Consider the following 25453-nt stretch of genomic DNA (forward strand, 5'->3'; position numbering starts at 1 on the left):
TACAATAGCACCAAACGAGCCAACTTTCAGCTGAGTATCTTAAGGAAACTTAAACCCTTCCTCCCACAGTCTGATCTAAAAATGGTGGTCCAAGCACTAGTACTACCAAGACTGGACTACAGAAGCACTACTCATTGCGGTCTTCCTAAATACAAACTAGCACCGCTCAGGGCATCACTTAATGCGGCGGCCAGGCTGGTCTCCGAAATAAAAAGAAATAACCACATCACCCCGGCCCTTAAGGCTTTGAACTGGCTACCATACGAGTCGAGGATACAACTAAAGATCGCCTGCATGACACATAAAGCCTTACACAGCAACACTCCCAGCTATTTAGCACAAAAGCTAGAACGGTCGGGAGGTGGTAGACAATTGCGAAGCGCAAGCTCATTTCTCCTAAAACCCCAATCCTTCCATAAAAAGAGAACTGGATGCAGAGCTTTCTCTGGTATCGCACCGAAGATCTGGAACAACCTTCCCCCAGACTTACGCAGAATCCCTTCCTTTACCACCTTCAAAAAGGAAGCGAAAATGTTTCTCATGAACAAATTGTCATCCTAAACCTTTAACTCCTAGAAGCCTACTTGCCTTTGCCTGTATTCAAACATCAATGTCTACCTCACCTATATTGTATTATATGCGATCCCCGATTGTATGTACAACTTGTGATAATTATGTCCTGTAAAGCCCACTGACACCCCCATGGGCTCTGTCTGCACTTTGCCTCTGCTTTTAATCAAAAAGCAATGTCTACCTCATTTGTATTGTATTATATGCGATTCACGACTGTACGTATAACTTGCGATAATCAGGTACTGTAAAGCGCTCTGATACCCCCGTGGGTCATGTCCGCGCTATATAAAACTTTATAAATAAACTGTCTTCTCTAGGAATCTTCACTAACTCCCATTCCAATATATTGCTAGGCAACAGAAACATGACATAATGCCGACTAAGCATCTCTACATATCTCCCTTTTATAAAAAATATTTAAATATGCTTAAACAATAACTGAAAAGAACGAAAATTAGTAAAACATAACATTGTAGTAATACAATGACTTAATTGTTCTATAACATGAAGAACCATATAATAAAATTTCACGGTTCACATACTTTGCAAATATTTCCCGAACTCCAAGTTGTACCATCTTCCAGAATCACCACATTGGACTTCACATTTTTAACTTGTAAGGGTCCTAAGTATTTGCTTTCGCCTTTACGAACACATTCATTTTTCCGTACAACAACCCAATCACCCACTTGAACAGATAACTGTTTTACTCCCTTTCCAAAGTTGTATACATTCTTCATCCTTTCTTGATCTTTCTCAACTTTCTCCTTCAGTCCTTCACAATCGATCCAAATCTTCTCTTTTTTACATATCCAAACAGGACATTCTTTCTTCCCTGGTTCTCTTCCCTTAAGGGATACGAAAGGGGCCACACCAGTAGTAGAGTGTGGTGTAATCCTATGCATCCACATCATTTTTCTCAACTCTTGTCTCCAAGATAGCCCATTAGCGAGAGACAATTGTATATTATCCATTATAATTCGATTAACTCTTTCCACAAGACCATTGTCTTGAGGCCGGAAAAGAGCTACTCTTTCATGAGTGATACCAATCCTCTTGAGATACTTACCAATCTCATATGAGACAAATTGTACCGCATTGTCGGTCACCAAAGTATCAGGTATTCCTTCTTCTAAGAAAACTCTTTCAAGAAATGTTATAACATTGGTAGTGTTAATCTCACCACTACAAACCATTTGGAGTGCTAGTCCACCAACACAAGAATAAACCTATCTTTCATTCCTAGCTTGGTAACCGGACCAATGGAATCTTTAGCCAACTATTTTCCATGGTCTCGATGGAAATTTAGTACATTCTAAAGGAGGCTGATGCACAAGTTTAGATTCATCACTGTTTAGACAAAACTGACAATTCTTCACTAGAGCTTCTACATCACTGTCAACTCCAGGTCACCAGAACGATTCTCTAACTCTGCGTTTAGACATTCCTTGACCGGGATGACCCTCATGAACAATCTCAAGAATATGCTTCCCTATTCCTTCAGGAGGCACAACTTGCCACCTCCTCATAATATTTCCTTTGTTTAAGCTCAACTCATCTCTTATCTTAAAATATTCTTTCTACTCCTCATCTTTGCTGTCCTCAAAATCCCACTCTTGAATGATCTTAGACTCTACTCGCGACAGCACAGAATCACACTTGTTCGCTTTGTTCCACGCCTCAGATGACAAAGCTATGACTCCTTTGTTAACATCAATATCACTGTTAATGTCACCACAGACTTCATTACAATCTCCATCCATTTAATCATTTTGTATTTTGTATAAAAGGGAGAACTATAGAGATGCTTAGTTGGCATTATGTGATGTTTCTGTTGCCTAGCAATGTATTGGAATACGAGTTAGTGAAGATTCCTAGAGAAGAGAGTTATAGAGAGCTCGGTTATGGAGGATGCTATTCTGTGCTGGGATGCTGTATAAACATGACATAATGACAACTAAGCATCTCTACATACTACCGGACCCCTGATTGGTGGGCGGGCTGGATAGAGAGGGTCCAGGAACCCCCCCCCCATTTTATTCTATAATGTAAGTTGATATGTATCTCAATACCCTAATAAAAATTGTGTTAAAAAAAAAAAGAAAGAAAGGCTGTGCGACAGGTTGTCCTTGATCATCCACCAAGCCATGGCTGCAGTCAGTGATGCAGTAATCCGAACCTTGTAGTTGAATGAGCCTTGAGACTGAATCCACTGCGCATCAAGCTGTTCCTGCAGCTGTCGCATGCGAAGTCGGCAATTGGGAATGAGCAGAATGCGAGAGGACATCATCCCCAGAATGGACTTGTACTGCCTCACAGAAGTGTACCTTCTTGATGAGAGAATTTGTGTTGTATCCAAAAAGTGCATTATTCTTTTTTTGAGTGGGAAGAGCTTTGCCTAGATCTGTGTCAAAACATGCTCCTAGAAAGACCAACGACTTGACCGGGATAATGGCTGCTTTTTCCAGATGGACGCATAGAACTAGAGACTGGAAGAGAATTTAACAGGCTCTCATTAAAACTTCTGCCGCTTGAAAAGACAGAGCCTTTATGAGCCAAACGTCCAGGTATGGGAACACCTAGCGACCTGAACGTCTTAAGAAGGCCGCTATCGGTGCCATGCACTTGGTGAACACCCTGGGAGCTGACTTTAACCTGTTGCGTGCTTCTGTCGGCCAACGGCCGGCCGCGCCCTACCTCCGTAGTGCGGCGCACGTGCGTTGACCGACGCGACCCCGCCCACTCATCAAAAGGAATTGCCACTGCGGTGAAAGGGTTAAACCAAAAAGGGAGAACCCTGTATCGGTAATGGCGCTCTGCCACTCTGAATCTAAGAAATATTCAATGTTAAGGATGAATAGGCATATGAAAATAGGCATCAACGAGAATGAGAGACGATATAAAATCCCCTTTTTCCATTAAGAGAAGAATCTCCTAAAGGGAGAGCATCCTGAAAGATTGACTCTTCAGAAACTTGTTCAGCATTCTGAGGTCCATGACCTGCCTCCATTTCCCATGTTTCTTTTTGATGAGAAAGAAGTGGAAATAAAACCCTCAGTTTTGCTGGTTGAGGGGTACTTCCTCTAATGCCTCCTTGAAGAGAAGTACATTTATCTCCTTAAAGAGATCTGGAAGGCGACGGAGCTGAACTTTGCGCCGTGGAACATTTGGAGGATGCTGAATGAATTCTAGTGTGTGGCCATGTTGGAAAATGTCTAGAACCCATCTGTCTGAAGTAATGGAGTTCCATTTATTAAAGGATGCGGAGAAGAATTGATCATGGCGTGTGACTATAGCAGAAGGGGCCTGATGGTCTTCATTGTCTCCTATTTGAGTCTTGTGATTTTCCAGCAGATTGCGGTCCCTTGAGTCCTGCTGGTCTCGAATAAGTTTGAGCGTTTTTGGACTGAAAAGACCAGTTGTATGGCTGGTATGTAGTCTGCGGAGATGGCTGGTAAAGCTATTGATATTGTGGGCGGGATAAGAATTGCCCCCGACCTCTAGCCTAAAAGGACTGAAAGCACCGCTGTTGGGGATTGCCTAAGGCTTTGCCCTTATCAGTGTCCTTCTTAATAGATTGTAACTACTCATCTATGTGCTTACCAAACAAGCACTCCCCATCAAAGGGCATATCTAAAACTTTGGCTTGCACCTCAGGTCGAAAGGCGGTTGCTTTTAACCATCCCTGGCGACGTAGGACTGCCGCTCCTGCCATTTGCCAAAATGTAGTGGAAGAAACATCCATAGCAATCTCAATGAGCTCTGAAGATGCTCTTTCCCCTTCCACAAGACTATCTCTTGCTTCTTTGTTTTTATCTTCAGGTAAATATTCCAGCAAATTATAGATGTCTGACCACATCTGTCAGTCATATCTCCCTAAAACAGCCATAAGATTAGAAGCTCTGATGGAAGTTGCCGCCAAAACCGATAACCTCTTCCCAATATTATCAAGAACACAACCCTCCTTGTCCTGTGGAGCAGTGCAGGGAGATGCTGGATTCTTGGCCCTTCTCTGTGCTACCTGCATGATGACTGAGCCCGGCCTCAGGTGGCCAATGAGGCACCCAGGCGAGTCATATGGAGCCTTATATTTTTTATCCAGTTTTGGTAGAATTGCTGGAACTGAGGCAGGTGTCTTCGTCAATTTTAGCCCTTCTTGCCATAGAAAGTCAATTATAGGAATTGCTCTCACTGAACATTGAATGCCTGGTTTAAAATTATACAGAAAACACAGTCTGTTTTGTTGGCATTGGTAAGTCGAAACGTTTGAAAGCCCACTCCAAAAGGTCATGGAATCCCCCAATATCTGCTGAAGGGGAATCCCCAGGAGAAGGGTTAGGAGACGGTGGCATAGGGGCTATGGAATCATACCATTCGTCCTGGGCAACTGTCTCTGTATGAATCTCTCCTTCCTCTGGTGGAGTATCTGGAGTGTCCTCGGTGATGATTATAGGAGGAGGAAGGGTCTTCTCCCTTGCGGATTTGGGAGTAGTTTGGACCGGAGGAATACTGGGTACCTCTTGGGGAGGTAGAGGCCTCTGCGGAGCATTTGCATCTGGAAAACGCTTGTAGTAATCATTAAGCATGTGACTGAGATCTGACACTAGAGACATTGGAACGTTTATTAATGGTTCCCTGAAGTGATGACGCTACTCCTCTCTGTAATCAAAAGGATAGCGTGCCTGGAGGGATACTCGTCTCTGCATGGCTATATCCCTTTCCTCAAATGAATACTGTCCTGCCAAATAAGAAGATGGATCATTGCCTTCAATGTCCTCCTCATCGGAATCTTGGCACTTGACCCTCAACTGTGATGGACTGTATGCAGGGCCAAACATACCCTCGTCCTCTGACTCTTGGAAGTCCAGAAGGCGAGGGGCTCATCAAGGGCCTCGCCAACGGTGCAACCGTCAATGTGGTCATCAGTGGCACCGTTGACAGTGCGTTGAAGGTTTGCAGCTGCAGGGATGTCGTCTCCGGAACTGCCCGAACTGGTCGTCAAATGTCCCGTCGTCGTTGCTGCCAACGTCTTATCCTTCGGCGGCGGCGACGACAAAGCTGTCGACGGTGCAGGAATCTCCGGTTTTCATGAGGAAAGGGAAATCTTTTACGACGACGGTCAAGTAGATTGTTCTCTGACATGAATCAAAGAGGCAGATGCAGGAGCTGAGATGGTTTTGAAGCCTCTGACTGGGACTTCCTGTGCTTAGGTTCAGCTTTGTCCTGATGTGAAGAGGGACTGTCATCCTTTCTTTTAGGAAGAAGGGGAATTTTCCTCAGGTTCAGACTCCGAATTTGAAGCAGCCTTTTTGAGTTTGGCAGCCAGAGTAACAGCCTTCCCTCGCAATATTTGAGGGTTTTTGCTGAAAAAGTGTGGCAATATTTGCAATCCCTGGGCTTGTGGTCAGGGCAGAGGCAACACAAATACTGTCTGTGAGGGTCTTCTAAAAATAGCCTACACTTTCCACAGGTCCTACAGGGTCTAAACACCCCTTATTTAGGCTCTGGCATCTCAAAGGCAGAAAGGTCAAAAGTATAAAGTCCAAGAAGTACCTTGATAGTATCTAACGCTGAGACTGGAGGTCAAAAGTTGAGAAGAAAATACTGTAACTTAGCAGAGCTCAGGAAGACTCCCTATCACATGACGTGCAATACGAAATCTGAGGTATGGTGGTTCTGTGGGGAAAGGGAACTCTGAGGTCTCAGCTGTGATTGGCTGAAGTTTGGATGTTCTAAAATGAGGTTGAAAAGCTACTTAAGTGAGTTTTCTGTTTTTTGAAGGTCTATGGCACGGGTACTCATAGTACGGCCCGCGGGCCAGCAGCGGCCCGGCAAGCCTTCCGTGGCGGCCCGCGGACCATGAGACATCGTACCCGTGTTTCAAAAAGTGTCTTCAAACACTCTGCTGCTCTGTGGGGGCCGGGCCATTCATTCCGGCGAGGCCAGAATGGAGCTGCAGGGGCGCTAAAAGAAGGTGGAATTACACAAAGTCCCATTAACATGCAAATAGTCTTGTTAATGACCTGTGAAGTGCTCGGGTGGGGCTGTGTGTCTGTGCGCGCTGGGGAAGCAGGCTGGGGAAGCTGTCTCAGCCCGTGACACACAGGCAGGGTGGGGTGACAGAGGGAGGTAGAGGGACAGAGACAGAGGGAGGGAGGAAAGGGAAACAGAGAAATGGAGACAGAGAAAGGGACACAGACAGAGGAAGGAGGGTGACAGAGGGAGGAGGGTGACGCAGTGAGGGAGACTGAGTCAGGAAAGGGGAGTGAGGGAAGCTAGTGAGGGAAGGGGGAGTGAGGGAAGGGGGAGTGAGGGAAGGGGGAGTGAGGGAAGGGATAAGGGAGGGAGTGAGGGAAGGGGAGTGAGGGAAGGGGAGTGAGGGAAGGGGAGAGAAGGGAGTGAGGGAAGGGAGTGAGGGAAAGGAGTGAGGGAAGGGAGTGAGGGAAGGGGAGGGAAGGGAGGGAGTCAGGGAGTGTGAGGGAGTGAGTGAGGGAAGGGAGGGAGTGAGGGAAGAGACTGAGTGAGGGAAGAGACTGAGTGAGGGAAGGGAGTGAGTGAGGGAAGGGAGTGAGTGAGGGAAGGGAGTGAGTGAGGGAAGGGGAGTGAGGGAAGGGGAGTGAGGGAAGGGGAGTGAGGGAAGGGGAGTGAGGGAAGGGGAGTGAGGGAAGGGGAGTGAGGGAAGGGGAGTGAGGGAAGGGGAGTGAGGGAAGGGGAGTGAGGGAAGGGGAGTCAGGGGAGGGGGTGAGGGAGGAGGTGAGGGGAGGGGGTGAAGGGAGGGGGTGAGGGAGGGGTGGGAGAGAAGGGGGTGAGGGGAGGGGTGGGAGGGAAGGGGAGTGAGGGAGTAAGGTAAGTGAGTGAGGTAAGGGAGTGAGGGAAGGGGAGTGAGGGAGTGAGGGAAGGGGAGTGAGGGAGTAAGGGGAGTGAGGGAAGGGACAGGAGGGAGGGAGGGAAAGGGGTGAGTGAGGGAAGGGGGTGAGTGAGGGAGGGAAGGGGTGAGTGAGGGAGTGAAGGGGAGGGAGGGAGAGAGGGAAGGGGAGTGAGGGAAGGGGAGTGAGGGAAGGGGAGTGAGGGAAGGGGAGTGAGGGAGAGAGGGAAGAGGAGGGCGGGAAGGGGAGGGCGGGAAGGGGAGGGAGGGAGGGAAGGGGAGGGAGGGAAGGGGAGGGAAGGGGAGTGAGGGAAGGGGAGTGAGGGAGAGAGGGAAGGGGAGTGAGGGAAGTGAGGGAGGGAGGGAGGGAGGGAGAGGGGGAATAGGGAGAAGGGAAGTGAGGGGAAGGGAAGGGGAGTGAGTGTTAGGGAGGGAAGGAGAGGGAGGAAGAGGGAGGGAGAAGGGAGGAGAAGGAGAAGGAAGGGGAGGGAGTAGGAAGGGGAGGGAGAAGGAAGGGGAGGGAGAAGGAAGGGGAGGGAGAAGGAAGGGGAGGGAGAAGGAAGGGGAGGGAGAGGGAAGGAGCGAGAGGGAAGGAGAGAGGGAGAGGGAGTGAGACAGTCACAATGAGGGAGAGAGAGGGAGTGAGAGGAGTGAGAAAGTCAGAGTGATTGAGACAGAGGGAGACCAGGAGGGAGAGAGGGAGATAGAGGGATGGAGGGAGGGAGGCAGAGAGAGAGAGAGAGATAGAGGGAGGGAGACAGAGAGAGAGAGAGAGATGTGAATGCTGGGTCTGGTAGCTCAGTGGACGAAGGCGTGTGCTGCAGGGACCTGTGTTCAACCTCATGGTCACAGTTTTTTTTGTTGCACTAGCCCCGCCCCCTCCCCCACTGACCCGCCCCCACCGGTGCGGCCCTCGGGCACAAACCACACTGTAAATTTGGCCCCCGAGAGAAAGTTTGTGAGTACCGATGGTCTATGGTAATGTTATATTACTGATATTTCTTATGTTACTGCGGGACTCCCACCATGACGACAGGGAAGATTCGAGCATCTGAATCTATAAAAGATTCAATACTGGAGAAGAAAATAAGAACGATAAAGATAGAGTTTTTAACTTATGCTCTCAGACAGCTCAATAAAAAAAGAAAAACATAAGAGGCAAGAGCTCAAATAACCTAAAAGCAACATAAGAAACACTGCATCACTGAGAGTTTAAAGCACAGCAGGAGTAAATAGTTCAAATGAGCGCAACTTTCAAAGTGCAAGGTGCCAAATTATCAAGACTTATCGATGTGTCCTCTCCATACAGAGACCAGCAGCATAAGAAGCAAAGGTACAAATACTTTAAAGTGCCACATGCAGATTTGACAACATTTATAAACGGGCATATCTTTCAAAGTGCAAGGTGCCAAGTAGTCAAGCCATAAGGAATAACTCAGGACAGTGGAACCATGTGCAAGATGCCAGATCTATAGGCCGGCCAAGTTTATAAAAAAGCAAGGCTTTTAAAGTGCAAGGTGCCAAAATGTGCCAAACCTATGGGCTAGCTGCTCGGTGCTGAAATATGTACTTGATGTTATTGGAGGGATGCTCCTGGGAGTGGACAATCGTCTCGCAGTAGCCTTCCAGCTATAGTAAAAAAGTTGCCATTCCGTGCTAGATGCATTCGGACATCAGATGTAAAGATGTGTGCTACTGCCTCTTTTCATGTTCTTACACCATGCTGCAGGAAAATTGGCCTCAGGTAAACCCGCCTCTGCAAGAGCAGTACTGGGTAACAACATGCTGAGTGTGCAACAAAGTCTAGAGAATATGAGCACAGCCTGCACTGCCTATGTCCTGGTGAGTTAATCTTCCAGTGTGCCCTACATTCCCATACCGGCAAAGTCAGAAGCCTGGTCAGCAAAACTTTCTTTAGGGCTTGTCTTCCCAAGGCTGCTTTCACATATGTATGGTAGGTAGTGGCTTCATGTGATTTGTGGAGCCCCACTGCTCCTGGGATGTTTCTGACTGTTAATATCTTGTTCCCTTTATATGAGCTTGCCCTGTTCTTTTAAGATCCTGTTCAGGTGATGTACTGTTACCAATGGGTCATTTAAACACTCTATGGTCAAATTGAATATGTCTATCGCATTGCCAAGATATCTTGACCAGTAGCTCTTTCTATCCTGGAATATCACACGCAAGGCACATTTCATTGAATCAGAGTTTGCTTTCACCACTTGATGGTAGTATTTAATTGAATTATTTTTATATTCAATATCCATTTTTGTTAATCCAAACTGTAAGTGAATCAGAGTGGGTCCAGTAGTTTTGGGGAGACAAGATTTTCCTGTATGCATCCGTATGACAGCACTCCAAAGTCTCTATGAGCATGCTAGGAAATGTGGGATGGCCATAGCTTATTGTGGGTGGTAATTTCGCCCTTGTTTCTATTTGGATCCCCTCGATCATAGGGCTCTGTAGGTTGTAATTGTCAGGTTTGCCCCACAAGTCTTACCTTTGCTTGTGGCGCGATTCCGCAGAGGCGACAAGAGCACCCGTCCCTGTACCCACCTGACCCTCGTGGACGATTATACCCAGCAGGGATGAGATGGACGCAGGGATGGGAGCCAGGGTGTAGGGTTAAGGATGGCGTGGAGCTGGTGGGGCGTCCCGGTGTCACTGGAAACCAGAACAAGAAAGATCAGAAAGTGAAGCAGACCCGAAAAGGAACCACCCCACATATACACACACAGGACCAGTTACCCTTGAGGACTCACCAAGGCTCTTGAAACGAAGGGTCCCCGATGAGTGCAGCTCCGGATGTGAATAGCGAGGAAGGCGCTCCTGCGCGATATCGCCAAGTGCAAACTAAAGAAAGCGCTCCTGCGCGTTCACCCAAGCTAAAACAAAATGAAAGCGCTCCTGCGCGGGTAGCTGAAAACCGGAAACCACCACCAAACATGTGGTATCCCTGGTAAGGTGACAGGGTCTGTAGGCAGAGTTATTCCCAATAGCGCTCCTGCGCGGTGGGAAAACTAAAGTATACACCCAAAACACAATCCTAGGTTCAATGTACACCCTTAGGGCGCTCCTGCGCACCAAGGGTCATGAAAACAAAAAATGAGCTTTTTCCTGGAACCCCCAGGTGAAGAATTGCACAAGCGCTCCTGAATGGCGCTTTCTGAGACAAGGTAGCGCTTCAGCGCGGCTTGCCTCCTAGAAGTGTAAGAAACAAAGTATCCCTTCAGCTAGGCTCTCCGGGAAGGCAGCGGAAACAAAGTATCTTTTCAGCGCGGCTCTCCGGGAAGGCAGCGGAAACAAAGTATCTTTTCAGCGCGGCTCTCCGGGAAGGCAGCGGAAACAAAGTATCCCTTCAGCGCGGCTCTCTGGGAAGGCAGTGGAAACAAAGTATCCCTTCAGCGTGGCTCTCCGTGCAGTCAGCAGAAAAGAGCTTGGAAGGGCATGCAGGTCTCGGCAAACGAGTGTTCCAGCAAGGTACTGGAATCCGAAGCACTCAGCCGGCGGGAAACGCGAGGTTTATGCGTTTTCCCCCGGAAGTGCTTCTGAGCCTTGCTGCCTGGTGACTAGACCGGGTACTCGACTTCCGCCGGAAGTGAGTATCCCGGCCTCCCGTGTGTGTTTGCGGAAATGGCCGGCCGCGGCAACGCCGCGAGCCGTGACAGTAATACAGTTAGGTTAAAGCAAATATAGTTTTGTCTGTTTTTTCTTCTTGGCCTTTACGTGCAGGAAGGATTTGACGGGTGTCGGACAAACAGATGTAGAGGTAATTGCATCTGTAAATCGTACTAATAGTTAAAGGGCCCAACTGCCATTCCAGCTGATGTTTCTTGGCTCTTTGGCCAAAGACCAGGACTTTAGTTTTTGCGACATTTGTAAGCAGGGAGTTTTTAGTGTTATACAAATGTAGTTTGCCCAAGGACCTCTTCATACCAAGTCGTGTACGATCCAACAGCACCAAGTCATCCACATGCTGGATGATAGGTAATTAGGTGCGGCCTAGCTTGGGTGGAAAGATATTTCCTTTTTGTGTTTAGCAATTGGTAAGTACTTTAAGCTCGCACAGAGTATCAAAAGTACCTTAGAAAGAACCAACACAATACAATATGCAACCACAAAGAAGTAAGAATGAGGGAGTAAAGGACGGGAATGAGAACACAAGGAGAACAAGGAAGGAAGGGAGAAATAAATGGCAATTAAATAAAAGACTGCTTTTGAATATAAATGAAGATTGTATGATCGAGAATAGGAAATACTTCTATGATAGCATTTGTAAGCATTAACGTCTATGATAGCATTTGTAAGCATTAACCTGTACCATAAACAAAAATAAAAATAGTACAGACACTGAGTACTGCAAAAAAAGTTGATTTACTGTGGTTAAATCAGTAGCAAATCCCTCTAGGCTATTATTCTATAACTCTGAATCGGAAGAAACGTTGGGTACAATCATCACATTGATTATACATGTAAAATTACAGTTGATTGGTCAGGATTCTAAATTCTCAGTAGCTTACAATGCAATACAATTTGCCGGTAATATCAGTTTGTAGTCGTATTCTGAAAAGGTAATGGTCGCCTGTATCACATTTGAAAACAAACGAATTCACAATGTGCTAAACGCAAGAGAGGAGTTGGCCTAACGGCTAGGGCGCTCGACCTCGGACCTGGGGATCTGGGTTTGAGTCTCGGTAACGACGCCTAAAAAAACCTCCTGTGATTCTGGGCAAATCACTTAATCTCCCCGTGCCTAAAAATGAATGCGTGTCCTCATGTAACGTAACTGGTGTTATGTAAAGCGCTCTGATACCTGATTCAGTTCGGGTCTAGTTCGCGCTATATAAAACTCTGCAAAAAAAAAAAAAGAAAGAAGCTGGCTGGATGGCTTTTCTCTAGGAGGTCTGAACATGTAAGATACGGAGATTGATAGGTTGTACTGTAATGCAGTAGTCAACTTTGTTGAGAGGAGGAAAAAAACAGATGTAAATTGAAAAAGACACTTTTTGCTCTATTTCGAAGAGAAAAACAGCACTTTAGAAGTAACACATTCTTTGAAAAGTAGGCTTAAGTTTGGGGGGGGGGGAATGCGCAAAGACAATAAAGCAGGTTTAAGTCCCAAGCAGGAAAGGAGTAGGATGCACAAAAAACAAAGGGTGAATGGACAGCTGGGAGAAACTTGCCTGCAAGGCACAGATTTTTAATCAACTGGCTTTCTAAAGGTTAAGTTCTACCCCTACTACCTGCAGATGGTGGCAAATGTGGAAACAAATGAGTTGAACTGAAGTGTGGTGTTACTGTTTTTAAGCTAATTGTTCAGTGATCTAGACAAATTAATACAATCAAAGATAGAGCAGAGTCATGACCACTCATTAAGTGAAACGGCAGCGTGCAGTCAAGCTGGAATATTGGTGGAATATTACAAATAGGTTGCTTCAAGATTCCAATAATTGTCGCTGAATGTCAGTCTGAGGTTGGGCTTATTGTTTCAGAGGAGAGCTGTGATTGCCTCCCTAACTAACCAGTCTATTATTGCTGTTTTCGGGGTGACCACTAAGTCTCTGTCAGATGGAAAAACTGACAGAGATAAGGAGGCGATTAAGTAAATGCGCTGTTAAACAGGAAGTCTTGCCTTACCTCGGCAATGAGCACCACGATTACACAGTCCTCCTTCTCCTGCTGCGTCAGCTCTGTGATCAGGGAGTTCAAGGTATCAATAAGATAAGAGTGCACTTCTCTCTTCACACTAGGGATTCCCATCACGACTGACACTAAAAAAGATAACCGATAAAGGCATAAGGATATTTCAATTTTATGTCTCTCAAAGCCAGGAACACAGCAGGCACTTCATGACTGACAATTGGGAACAAGTATGTACGTTGTATACACTAAGTGTAAAGAAATAGTGCCTATAACATAAGAAGTGAGTTGCAACACAATTACTACCTTCAACAGAGTGGGTGACCAATCATGGGAGCTGCCTTTGTCACATGAAGGGGGCGCTGACAGAGCCAATGCTTCAGAGAAGATGCAGCACAATGTGGGGGGGGGAGGTCTAGAGGGTAAGCAACTGCATTTAATTTTTGAAAGCTCCCTTCTCATTCCCATCACAATCAGGCACCAATTCCCATACTTTTATATGTACAGAAAGTAATGAAATAGGTTTATTAGAAAATGTGTCCATAAAATCAACACATTTACAAAAACACACAGGAAATGTATTATTTAAATTAATTGAATACGAAATTATCTGACTTCCTCAAAGCTCTTAAAAATCGCCCCAACCCAACTAACATCAAAGAATCGCATTTTAGACAAAAGATCAACTGCTTCACATTGCATGTAAACCCTACATTTTAAGTATAAAAGTTTACGATGCAGAATTACATACAATACGCAATCAATTAAAATACGGGCAATCAATTAAAACATGGGCAATGGTGCATTTCAGCCTATAGATGCAAATGCAAGATCCTCCACTATTACAACCTTCAAAGATTGCCAATGGTAAATAATGCTCTGTAAGATCTTAGACATGTTTCAAAAGCGTCCATGCCCATTTACGCTCACTATGCTGTATCTCAAGCCAACAAATCTGGGAGATCTTATGAAAGTTTATTTAATAATGAAACATTTCATTCAGACCTTATCCCATTTTGGGTAGTCTGAGCATGGAGATTGTTTTTTTTTTTTTTCCACTGTAAAGTTCTTTTTCTCATCTCTTAAGGCTTGCACAGTAAGTTCTTTCTTTTTACATATGCAAATTGACCCAGTTTCTTGTGCAGCCTCCCGTTAGACAGATTGTAATTTGATGATCGCTTTATATAACCTCTGTTTCCAAATCAGTTTTTAACTATCATTTGAGATGACATACTCTGTCTCAATATGTTCTAATGGTTTGTGTTTTTTAGATCAAACATCACAGTAAGTGGCTGAGTCAGAACCTGTTGACTTACAGGTCTTATTATTAAAGGTAGACAAGTATTGACTTTCTGTAGTTCACCGGTTACAGTCTGCAAAAGATGATTGTGGATTTGTTGGTTTAAATTCACAGCTACCAATGCCTCTAAGATACCTTGTAATGTCACTTGCATTACTTAGTAAGACATCTAAAAGAGCCGAGCGGGATGTTGGATTTATATTTAGACTTTATGTAGACAGTCCTTTACTCTGACTAGCCTCCACCACTGTAAACACTTGCTGCTCAGTCATGTGACGATTATTTCCATCTGATGTAAAAGAGGACACCAAGATTTCATCTTGGATTACGCTCTGTAAACACAAGGATAACGCTAGTCTAGGGCCCAGTTTCTCACCGATTAAACTTGGGCAGACAAGAGCATCCACGCCGCCAAACTCTACCGCACCTTAGGCTTGTATCTGAATATTATTATACATGCTAAGCTCTGGGATATATGAATGTTTGTCAGATGTGGAAGGGCACTGCTGCATTATTTTCTCCTTAGCAGGATAAAAATGTTTTTATATAAACTTTCTAACAGAGCTTGAGGTGATCTAGAGTGTTTCAATTGAAAGCAATGCGTTTTTCTCAGTTGCATTCTCTGAAATATCCCATGGGAGTTCTGTTCTCCTAGCTTCAAGTGTCACTATACTTAAGATTTTTTCTTTTAGGCCTACTCGAGTTTTACTAGACCTGAAGATGCGTTAAGATTGGGGAGGTTTTTCCATTTTGTAGTTCCTTATGTAAACAACTTTACAAGGTTCCTAATCTATTTACTGGAATTCGATTTGACAGCGCTTTCAACAATGCTACATCAGTTCAACCTACTCAATCTTCAATAGGCCCTATTAGTAGTTCAATTTAAGTAGTGATTAGGATACTGACTTCTGGACAGATCACCTCGATTCACTTATTATACCAAGAGAGACCAGACATTCAGGTCCCCGCAGACTCACAGATCTCGTGACAACTCCTGTGCTGTAGCTCTGCAGGGACGTTTGGGCAACAAGACAGACTAGGGCCGCCTTCACAGTTAAGTTACTGCTTCCACGCACCCACACCTCAAGGAGCATCCCCGCTATTGAGATCTTACCTACGGCCAATTCCTTGTCTTCCTGATTGAGACTCAAAACCCAGCAGATAGATCAATATACAGGTTAGGACAGCTACTGCCTCCAAACTAGGCGGACAAGCACACGGGACGCTTTTGTGTCGCACTAGACGCCTGTGGCTGTGTTTGTATTTGCACCTTCTGTGCTTCTTATTCCTTTCCTTTTTATATTGAATGATGAACATATATGCCCAAAGAACCACCGGTCCTGGTGTTCTTTACTGAGTTCCAAGCTCTGGCAACTCCCCAGATGGGAAACAATAATTGGCCTTGCAGGCCACGGATATCTCAATATTAGGCACTTCAGTCCTCTAGTGCAAGTGCTTTCTGCTCATGGCATCAGTTAATTGATGATGCCTTGTGCCCCCTTCTCAAGGGCTCTCGGATGAATGATCCTTTGCTGCAGAAGCAGCCGTGCTGGAGCACATGCTCACTTCTCATCAGCTCCCCTAGAAGTCTCATAGTCCTTCCACAGAGCTCCTCCTGTGTTGTGCTCCTCCAAAATCCCCACTAGACTCCCACTCCCAGTCACCGCCTCCCACAGCAAACCAGACTGGCTGCTGTACCAAATGCCTCTTACTGAGCAGCGGGAGCGAGAGATACAGGAGCATGGACGGACAAGCGAAACTGCAGCTGGGCCTCTACAGCACCTGAAGACGTGGGGACCAGGATACGCATAATAGCGCATGCACTTCTACACATCATTGTGCTTTTTTTCTTTTTGCTTATGCAGCACAGTATTAACAAATAGGTCTGCACTAGAAGCCAAAAGGCGAGATCTAATGACTTTGCCTAGCCGTGTCTGTTAAAATATTGAACCTAATGCATTTACTTCAGAAAAGAAAAAAAAACTAAAAATATTATGAACACATAATATAAAGAAATATGTGTAAGAAGTGATCAGAACCAGTCCCTTCAGAGAATGCCCTGCTCTTCACAACCTCTTGAGCAGGAGGAAAGACCTGCCCACCATTTATGTTCCAGTTGCCCTAGCCCTTGTCCCAACAGGGAGGAGAAGGTCTTCACAGTCGCCCACATGAGAGCTGTGTTTGAAGTACTATGTGGCTGTTATTTGGCTGAGGTAGGGGTTTCATGCCTTGCAAAACAAAGGAGAAAATAGAATGATCGTTTACAGTGAACAGTCTAATTTATATTTAATGCTATTTACGTAGCGTTTTTATGCAAAGACTGAGGGACAAACAGTACAACACTCAAGGAAGCATTACAGTTAATCACGCAGACTCAGTGGTAATGAGAAATTTGGGAATTTTTCACATCGTCGAATGTGAGAAGAGCTCTTCCAGGCAGCATGAGATGACACTACGTGGCAGGCTTTGGAGCGTACGGGCAATGTTTTGAAGGTCTCTTCATTCACCCCGTGTTTCTATTCAACGCATTCTTCTCCAGTTGGACGTAGTGTCATCACTAGCGCTATTTCCTTAAGAAAGAGACCCAGGAGCTTGCATGGCCACACTACAAGCGTCATTTTGAGTCCTTGGGGAAACTCTGCATTTGTCATTACACACCCTCTGTTTTGCTGAGCTTGGTGACTGGCTCACCTAGTATGTTTGCTAATGTATCTCATTGTGCTCAGTGACGGGCACACCATTAATTTGCATATACTTCGTTGGCACTGCACTTTATCAATTTTTTCTTTATGTTTGTAGTGTAGTTCCTATCATCCCAATAGGCTCTGCGCATTGGAATAATACCTACAGCAGTAAAGGCCTAGACCAGACGTTAACTAGGTCTACTACTGTCGATACTAGACTTAAAGTTTTGGGTTTGCCAGCTTAGCTCAGAGTTCACTAGAAACTTTCTCGAATGTTCAAGGAGGAATTAACTTCCCTGATTAGACAAGAAGGGATTTAGTTTCTGACAACCATAGAACATGACAACTTTGCTCTCCCCTAATCAAGAGTATATCTCGAGAGTCGTGTGAACAAAAGGCAAATTATTTTACTCAGTCAGTACGTGCATTCTTAGTCTCATCAGATTGTAGAGAAAAGGAAGAGACGGGCGTGTTCAATAAAAAGGTGTTATTTATTGATCAGTCTCTTTTCTCATACAAGAGAAATGGATCGATATTATTGCAATACTTATAGTTAAGTAAAGTGCATACATTAAAAGCAATAGTATAAAGTAATACTGTAAAAACATTGATATGGTTTCTAAGCCATAAGATGTTTTAAAATGAATAAAATATATTACATACACATATACATTTGACTAAACGTACTCAACTGGTGTTTCTAAATACGCCTACCCCGTGTACCTGACCTAAGCCTAATACGTGGGCGGGAATAGAAAGTTACAGTTTAAGTTAAGTTTGTTTTTGCCAAGTGAAATAACTAAAGAATTCTCTGTGAGGGGTTATTCAGTTCTGTACCTGGAAGTTAGGATGAATGAGGAATGGTATCTCTCTCTCTGGTCTCGATATTCCAGGCTGCCTGCGAGGGCTGCCCAGAAACGCCGGTGCTGGATTCTCGGCAGGAGAAAGCAGCGCGTCTCTCAGCGCGTCAGGAAGGCGGGGCTGCTGCCAGCGGGGTCTGCTCTGCTCTTGGCTTCGGCAAGTATGGCTGCTCCGTCTCGTCACCACGCGTGTGTTTGCATAGGGCAAGATCGGTAATATTTATACCTTTAAGGTGCCGAGATTGACGTAAGGATGGACATAGATACGTCAATAAGGATGTCATACGACTTGCTCGTTAGCACATTCTTTTACTGAAGTTCTCGGTGAAATCAAAACAATGGCCGCAGGGTTTTGCCCAGGTTGTCATAGGTTTGATTTGTTATGAGAACTCCGTATGCCTTATCAGGGGCTGGCGGAATATCGCTTGTCTAATTAGATCGCAAGCGTTATGACCTAATCAGATAACACGTTCCTGTGCCGTAGTGTGACTGCGTCAGATAACGGTATCTGCATCATGGGGGTTTTCTGCCTCATGGGCTGACTGCTAGTTAACTTGTTGGTTTGTTTAACTAGAATAGGGTCAGGAATAGGGGGATCGATTCAGGACCTATAGGAATACATCACACCCACTCCACGCTAACTATGTACATATTTACTAATCTATGCATAGTATAACATAGTACAACATACTATAGAGTATAGTGTATACCTTACCACCCCAAAATACATAAATGCATTTTGAAATTTTTCAAATATACGGAAAAATTGCAGACATATGTATTGTATGCACTCAAGCTGTAGAAAAATGCCAAAGTAATCGCATTTGTATACATTATTGCTTATTTGGTATATGAGAATTTACACATGAAATGGCTTCTTAATACAGAAAAAAAGTTCGAGACCATTCCATCACAGAATATAATATTTGTAAACGTATCAGCGGGCAGCTAATGTCTATAAGCTATCTAAAATTTAGAAACCTTAGTTCTCTAAGAATAGTTCTTACTTTAAGCAGAAGATAGTGTCCCGAAAAATATGCAAAAATATTTGGGGCTGCTGAAAAATTGCTGTCCGTGAACTGGAGGGAAAATTGTTCATGTGACTTTATTTTTAAAGTTGAAGGCCGAATTCAGGGAACGCCGTGTGCGAGCTTGCTCAAAAGTCTCTATTTCTGTTCTGGAGAGAACATCATATCATTCAGGCTTTCGAAAAAACTGTCAACAGTTTCCTGGGAAAGTTCCACTAACTCGGAAATAGGTGTAATCATGCATTCTTGTGCATGATTGTCTCCATTGACATTCTGATTTGTATTACTGACAGAAGGTCGTACCTGTTCGATGCTGCTTTCATCTTGAACTTCACTACCCATCAATCGTAGTGGTGAAGCTTCCACGAATGCAGTCATCAGGATTGGTAGCCTTTGAGGGCAGCACAAAGCATGAACCTTGATCGGGCTCAACAATGTTTCTGCATCCATTGGCGCATCCGATTGTAGCGTCAGACAGGTGTCTAACACGCATTCTTCTCCGCATAGCAGACACCTCAATACAGGTAAAACACATCTTTGCCACATTGGTCGAAATGATAGAAACCAAGTCATGTTCAGGTCTCTAAGCCGGGAGAGTCCCAGGATTTTTGATATCCGGTCCCGGTATCCAATGGCTAGGATTGTTTCTTCTCTTGTCGCCAGAGTTTTGTCTGTGACATGGGTTGCCATAACGAAAAATAAGGACTAAGAATAGGATTCCTGCAATTAGTCCCAGGATCAGGGGAAGTCCGCCAAAAATCGAATGGACGAAATCTGGAAAAATACCCAGTATGGCTTTGAATGGTGTTAATGCCATCGAAAATACTGTCTTAAATACCTTTGAGACCCCATTGGTATCAGAAATATTTAAGATTTCATTCAGGATTTCCGCGAAATGTACGGGGGAATTAGTTGATAATAATGTATGTATCTCTGCAGTCGTCCTTGCGACTTGTAGATCATACGTTTCTTTTGATGACGAAAGCCTGGTAGGCGTCTGAAGAAGCACTGTTTTCATTCTGCTTAAAGTATCTATTCGAATAGAAGTAATTTTCAAATCGGGCCATGCCCTTGCCTCCTTGTCTGGGAAGGAGCTGGGGAACAATGAGCGTCCACAGCACTTGACCTTCGCAGTCGTAGTTACTAGATAAGGAGTCCCGGGCATAAGACTACAACATCTGCGGTCTACAATAAGAATGTAACTCCCATTATAGAGTCTTTGAAAGAATGGTTCTATTTCTGTTGCAGGTGCGCCTTGTTGGTGACATGAAAGGTTGTATGAATTCCCTTCACAGGCTCCATGCAAACTAATTCCGTTACACAGAAGTGTGCCACTTAGTGACATCGCACAATTGTTGCCACTAAGAAACACTTTCTGTCCTTTATTACTGACACATGCATGTGAATAGGGCAGGTTCCATGTTGTTTTAAGGTACCCCTTTCCCAATTTCTCGTACATGCCAGCCTGTATATATTTTTGGCAGTATTGAAACCTGAAGGTTGAGATTGGAATATTTATTATCCCATCTATTATCCATTCACTGACAGGTCGTTCTGACATTGTCACTGGTAATCTTTCGAGTTTTTCAATGCTCAAGATTGTATAATCAGCACCCTTTTGTGCCATACTGATTTGTCTATCAGTAAGGTTAAAGATTTGGAATAGTGACGTTGTGTTGATTAAACGCCAAGGCACATAGCCTGAACGCAGATTTTGTAACGTCCAGCCAAGCTGTACAATAGAGCGCAATTGTGACTGACCGTGTTGTAATAACAGTAAGTCTTGTGACAATATGTCGATTGCTGAAGACACAATGCTGTCCAAAGAAAAAATTCTGGAGGACAGAGTCATTAACCCATTGTCCACTACAGAAAGTGATTTTTCCAAATTAATACGGTCAATTTCCCGTATTCTCTCTGCTGTTTCAATTTGAGTAACCTTCCAGGCCTCATTGTATGCTGCATATACAGAGGCTGCTATGAAACGCTTTTGACGCTGTTTGCGTGGTCCCAAAGTGAAATCACGCAAGTCAGCACCATCAGTAAGTAAAGTTAGGTGTTGCTTAATTTCTGCCAGTGTGGAAGTTTGCAGCCATTGAAGGCATAATTTGCCCACACTGTAGGTGGTTATTATCCCTGGGTGATGTCTTTGAGGATATCTAGGGTCTGGCCTGGTCATTTTGAACCCCTGTGTTTTGTTCAGGAATCTGTCTTGACAGTTATTAGTATCTGTGGGCCAGATCAACCACTGTTTCCAATCAGGATGTGTTCTGTTTTGGTTTAATATTTGGTTTACGTCTATCTCTTCATCTGTAGAAGTGTTGCTAAACATTGTTGGCTTTGGAATAGACGGTTTATTTAAATCTTTGATTTTGGCTAGGCCAAGACAGGTGGTTTGTTGAACAGTGTCATTTAAAAATATCATTTGTTCTGGGATCATGCAGGCTCTAAACAAAGCTTCTATACCCTGTACTTGCCATTCTTTTGTACCCCAAACACTTTTCAATTCAACATTTTTGTCCCAATAATCAAAACCAAAAGTATTCATTTTTTCAAAGAATGAGTCTGAATATAACAATTTTGTGTTGGTTATCATGGTCTTGGTCCCTGTTTTGTTTGACAATTTAAAATAAAATGTTTCAGCATTACTTGTGTTAAAACCTGAAAAATATGAATATTTGTCGTAAACGGTTCTTGAGCTCCCTTTTGGAGGTGTTGCACAATGTTCCCATTGATTATAATTTAAAACATTTCTAGGTTGTGCAGATCTATGTAAAAAATGGTTACCATAGTGGTTATAACAGTACATACTATCATAATTTGTAGAACCCTGCAAATAATCATGTTTGGTAAATTTAGCAGACATTACTAAGTCAGACATCATATTATTAATGCTTTCGAAGTCCCAATCATCAGCAAATGAGTTTGGTTTTACAAAGTCACTCAAGGAGATCTTAATTTGGTGTGGATATTTCAGGATCTCGACCGGACCATAAATTTCATAGTCAGTGTTGTCCCATGCTACCCCACCAGGTATCGGATTGGCTGTGAAGTTGGCTGAGGAAAGTTCTCTTTTCTCGACGTGTGAAGATGTGTGTGGTTTGAGGATCAAGTTGATTTTCTGACTTGCTGTGTCCATTTTTGCATATTTTCCCTCAATGAAGCGTCCCAAAGTAAGTACCATGATGAGCCAAAGTATGAGGATAAATGCACCAAAACCCACCCAAAATTCAATCCATGGAGAAATCAGATATGTTTCTTTCAGTTGTTTCAAAAGTTCCTTAGCTTTATCTTTAAAGGTTTTTGATGATGGCTGTGTCTTTGATTCGCTGAAGCCCTCAGAGGAATCATCGAAGTTTATGAAGTAGCCGGATGCAGTTCTGTCAATTGTTCCAATTGCTTCAGGATTTCTGTTTCTTGCATTTTCACTTGTTACTTCATTATAGATTGGTGTGTCTCTGCTAAATGTTTTTATTTGGGTTTTCAGAGGTCTTAGTTCTATTGCATTGTTGCATAGTCCATGTTGTTCTTCTGTAGGCGTTTCGAATGTGATGAGCCTCTTTGTTAGGACCTCTGTACTGGTAGCAAACCTTGGTGTTCTGCTACTTATTGGGAGTCCACTTGGCCTACTGTTTGTTATCGGCCACATGTTGTAGTTTTACCAGGTCGATGGATACAACTCGGTTCTCCTTTTTACCAGCAAGTGGCGGTAGTACAACTGATCTTGTCCCGTTGACAGACAAGACAGGAACTGCTTTTCTGTAAGAAGGCCCAAATTCCTTCTTTACCGCGATCTTTTCCCTGACTAGATCCCCGACTTTTGGAATCCAGACAGGTCTTGCTGGGACAGGTGGTGGTTCTTCAGTGGTTGTTGGCTGTTGTTTCAACTTTATGTTGCTCAGGTCTTTTCTTGTTTTGTTTAAGTCCTGCAAAATAGCCAAACGGTCTTTGATATCAAAGCTTTTTTCTTTCACCACTGAAGTCTGACTATCAATGTCAGAGATCATCATCCTAGTTCCAAATAATAATTCGTACGCACTGAATCCCTTCAGAGAATTTCTTGGCAAGTTATTGAGACTACGTTGGACACTTATTAGATGTTTGACCCACCCAGCTCCCGAACCTAATACCTTCGCCGTTATAGATTGCTTTATGTCACGGTTTTTTCTTTCAACAATTCCGTTCCCCTCAGGGTGAAATGGACAAGAGTACCGCAATTGCACGCCCATGCTGACCATGGCCTCCTTATAAGCCCGAGAGCTAAAAGCAGGACCGTGGTCTGAATGCAGCATGCCAATTGCATATGTGCCGATAAAGACTCGCAAATCTTTTATAACAGTTCTGGCGTCAGCCGTTCGCTGGGGCCACATCCATATGAATCTCGTGCATGAATCCACTGCGACCAGGATATATTTATAGTTACCATCCCTTTGTAAGGGACCACAGTGGTCTAGGTAAACACAGGCTAATGGTTTATCCGAGATTAGAAGGGGCGTCTGAGCTGGACGTCTCACAGTTGATACTTTCATTTTTTGACATATCTCGCATTCTAGAACATAGTTCCTTGTTTGTCTTCTCATTTGTGGCCACCAGTATCTCTGTTTTAATAATGATACTGTGGCTGAGACGCCAGCATGGATAGAAGCAAGCCCTTCGTGTGCCGCTATTATTAGTCCTAACCTATGTTCCATGTTTGGAATTGCCCTATCCCCCACTCCAGGGATTCGAGCAAAAGGAACATTGTTTGCATCAGTTATGTATGAGTATTTTACTGGAAAGCCTTTCGGGAGTGTTTCTATCGAATCCTTTTCTGAAGCGCTGACAGCTTGTAATATTTCGCTGTCTATTTTTGTTTTTGACCGGGTGATGGCAGCTACGGAAGCCGTTTGCACAGCTGCCTTCGCGGCCTCATCAGCCAATGAATTCCCTGCAACGTGAACGCCATCACGTTGATGACTCAGTGTATGTATCACGTGAGTCTTTGGTAGTTCTTTTTGTAAAAGAACTACTTGTTCCCAGAGCATTTTATGCTTGATTGTGCCACCTTTCGAATCCTTGAAACCATTCTGAAGCCAGATCTGCAAGTATTCATTGTAAGACTGAACGCAATAATACGAATCGCACACTATGAGTGTGGGGAATTCTCGATCGGTATTTTCAAGCGCCATCTTGAACGCCAGTAGTTCAGCTCGCTGAGCTGTACAATCTCCTAAAGATTGTGTTTTAGTGATTGCTGGTTTAAATTTTCCTTCGTGCCAGCGACCTTTAACGATCGCGCACGCAGCACTGTAAGCTTGCTTACCCCCCACTGCGGGTTGTGCTGATCCGTCTGTATATATTATACAGCCGTACTGGTCTAGAGGCAGAATTTCGGTCGGCGGAGGACATTCAAATTCATATTGGAGAAATTCTTGTGTTTTTAAGTAAGGATCAAATTCGTACGCCACGTCTGTTGCAGCAAGAGAATTAGCCCATTGTATCCATCTCGGATGGAGTGCTTTAGCATTTGGAATGCTTGCCTTTGTTACCGCCTCTAGGGCTGGTATTGGTGTCACGATTATTATTTGTTTACCTTGTGCCAGGGCTCGTTCTTTTGCTATAGCTGTCTGTGTTGCCGTAAGAATTTTTTCTGTTGGGCTAAATTTCATTTCAGCCTTAGTGTACAAGTGTGATTTGAATGCAATTGGTACCTTTTCTCCCTCATTAGAGGTCAGGTATGTGAATCCGCATCTCCCTGGGATGACTCGAATCACAAGATTGCGTGTGTTATCACGTGTTTCTAATTTTGTTTTAATTAGCATGTCTGTTTGTAGGGATCTCAAAATTTCTGTGTGTATTTGAGTCCAATTGGATCTTTTAAAATCTGGTTTTATCAGATCATAAAGGGGTTTGACCCTTTCTGCGTAATTTGCAATGTATGTTCTTCCGAAATTTAGGAAGCCTAGAATCGACTGTAGGTTTTTTAGTGTTCTAGGTGCTTGGATTACGGCACATTTCTCTAGGAAATTGTCGGCCAGGCTTTTGCCTTCACTTGATAATTCATATCCTAAGAACAGGACTTTCAGATGGGCAATTCTGGATTTTTTAAAGTTGAATTTGTAACCCTCTGCTGCGAACCCAAGTATTATGGTGTTCACTCTTTTCAAGTGAGTCTCCAAGTCATCATCTGTTAAGTAAATGTCATCGACATAAGATAATGCTTCATCATCATATAGTTGTAGTAATTCTGTTACTCTCGCTGAGAATACCCCCGGGCTGTTCTTGTACCCCTGGGCTAACCGACAGAATTGTTTTTGAGTGCCATTTATTGAGAATGCAGATAAATATCTGCTCTCTGGTGCTATGTTTTGACAAAAGAATCCATTAGAGATGTCTAAGGTTGTTTTGTATTTTTTGCGCACTATGTTATTCATTAGTGCAGCACTGTGTGAGTTTTGCACTGCAAAAGTTTTGCAACATGTGTTAAGGTGTCGGTAATCCAAAACTAGACAATATGAATTGTC

At 44.0% G+C, this 25453-nt stretch overlaps 1 protein-coding gene across 1 annotated transcript in view; it reads right to left on the reverse strand.

Moving 5' to 3' along the window:
- Positions 1-25453, reverse strand: part of MGAT4B (alpha-1,3-mannosyl-glycoprotein 4-beta-N-acetylglucosaminyltransferase B) — a 1462166-nt gene that overhangs the window by 976957 nt on the left and 459756 nt on the right. The window contains exon 4 of the mRNA XM_078653536.1: positions 13076-13209. Coding sequence (XP_078509662.1) covers positions 13076-13209 — 134 coding nt within the window. The remainder of the gene's footprint in view (positions 1-13075; positions 13210-25453) is intronic.

Source organism: Lissotriton helveticus, chromosome 7, assembly GCF_964261635.1.
Source record: "Lissotriton helveticus chromosome 7, aLisHel1.1, whole genome shotgun sequence".
Taxonomy (NCBI): domain Eukaryota; kingdom Metazoa; phylum Chordata; class Amphibia; order Caudata; family Salamandridae; genus Lissotriton; species Lissotriton helveticus.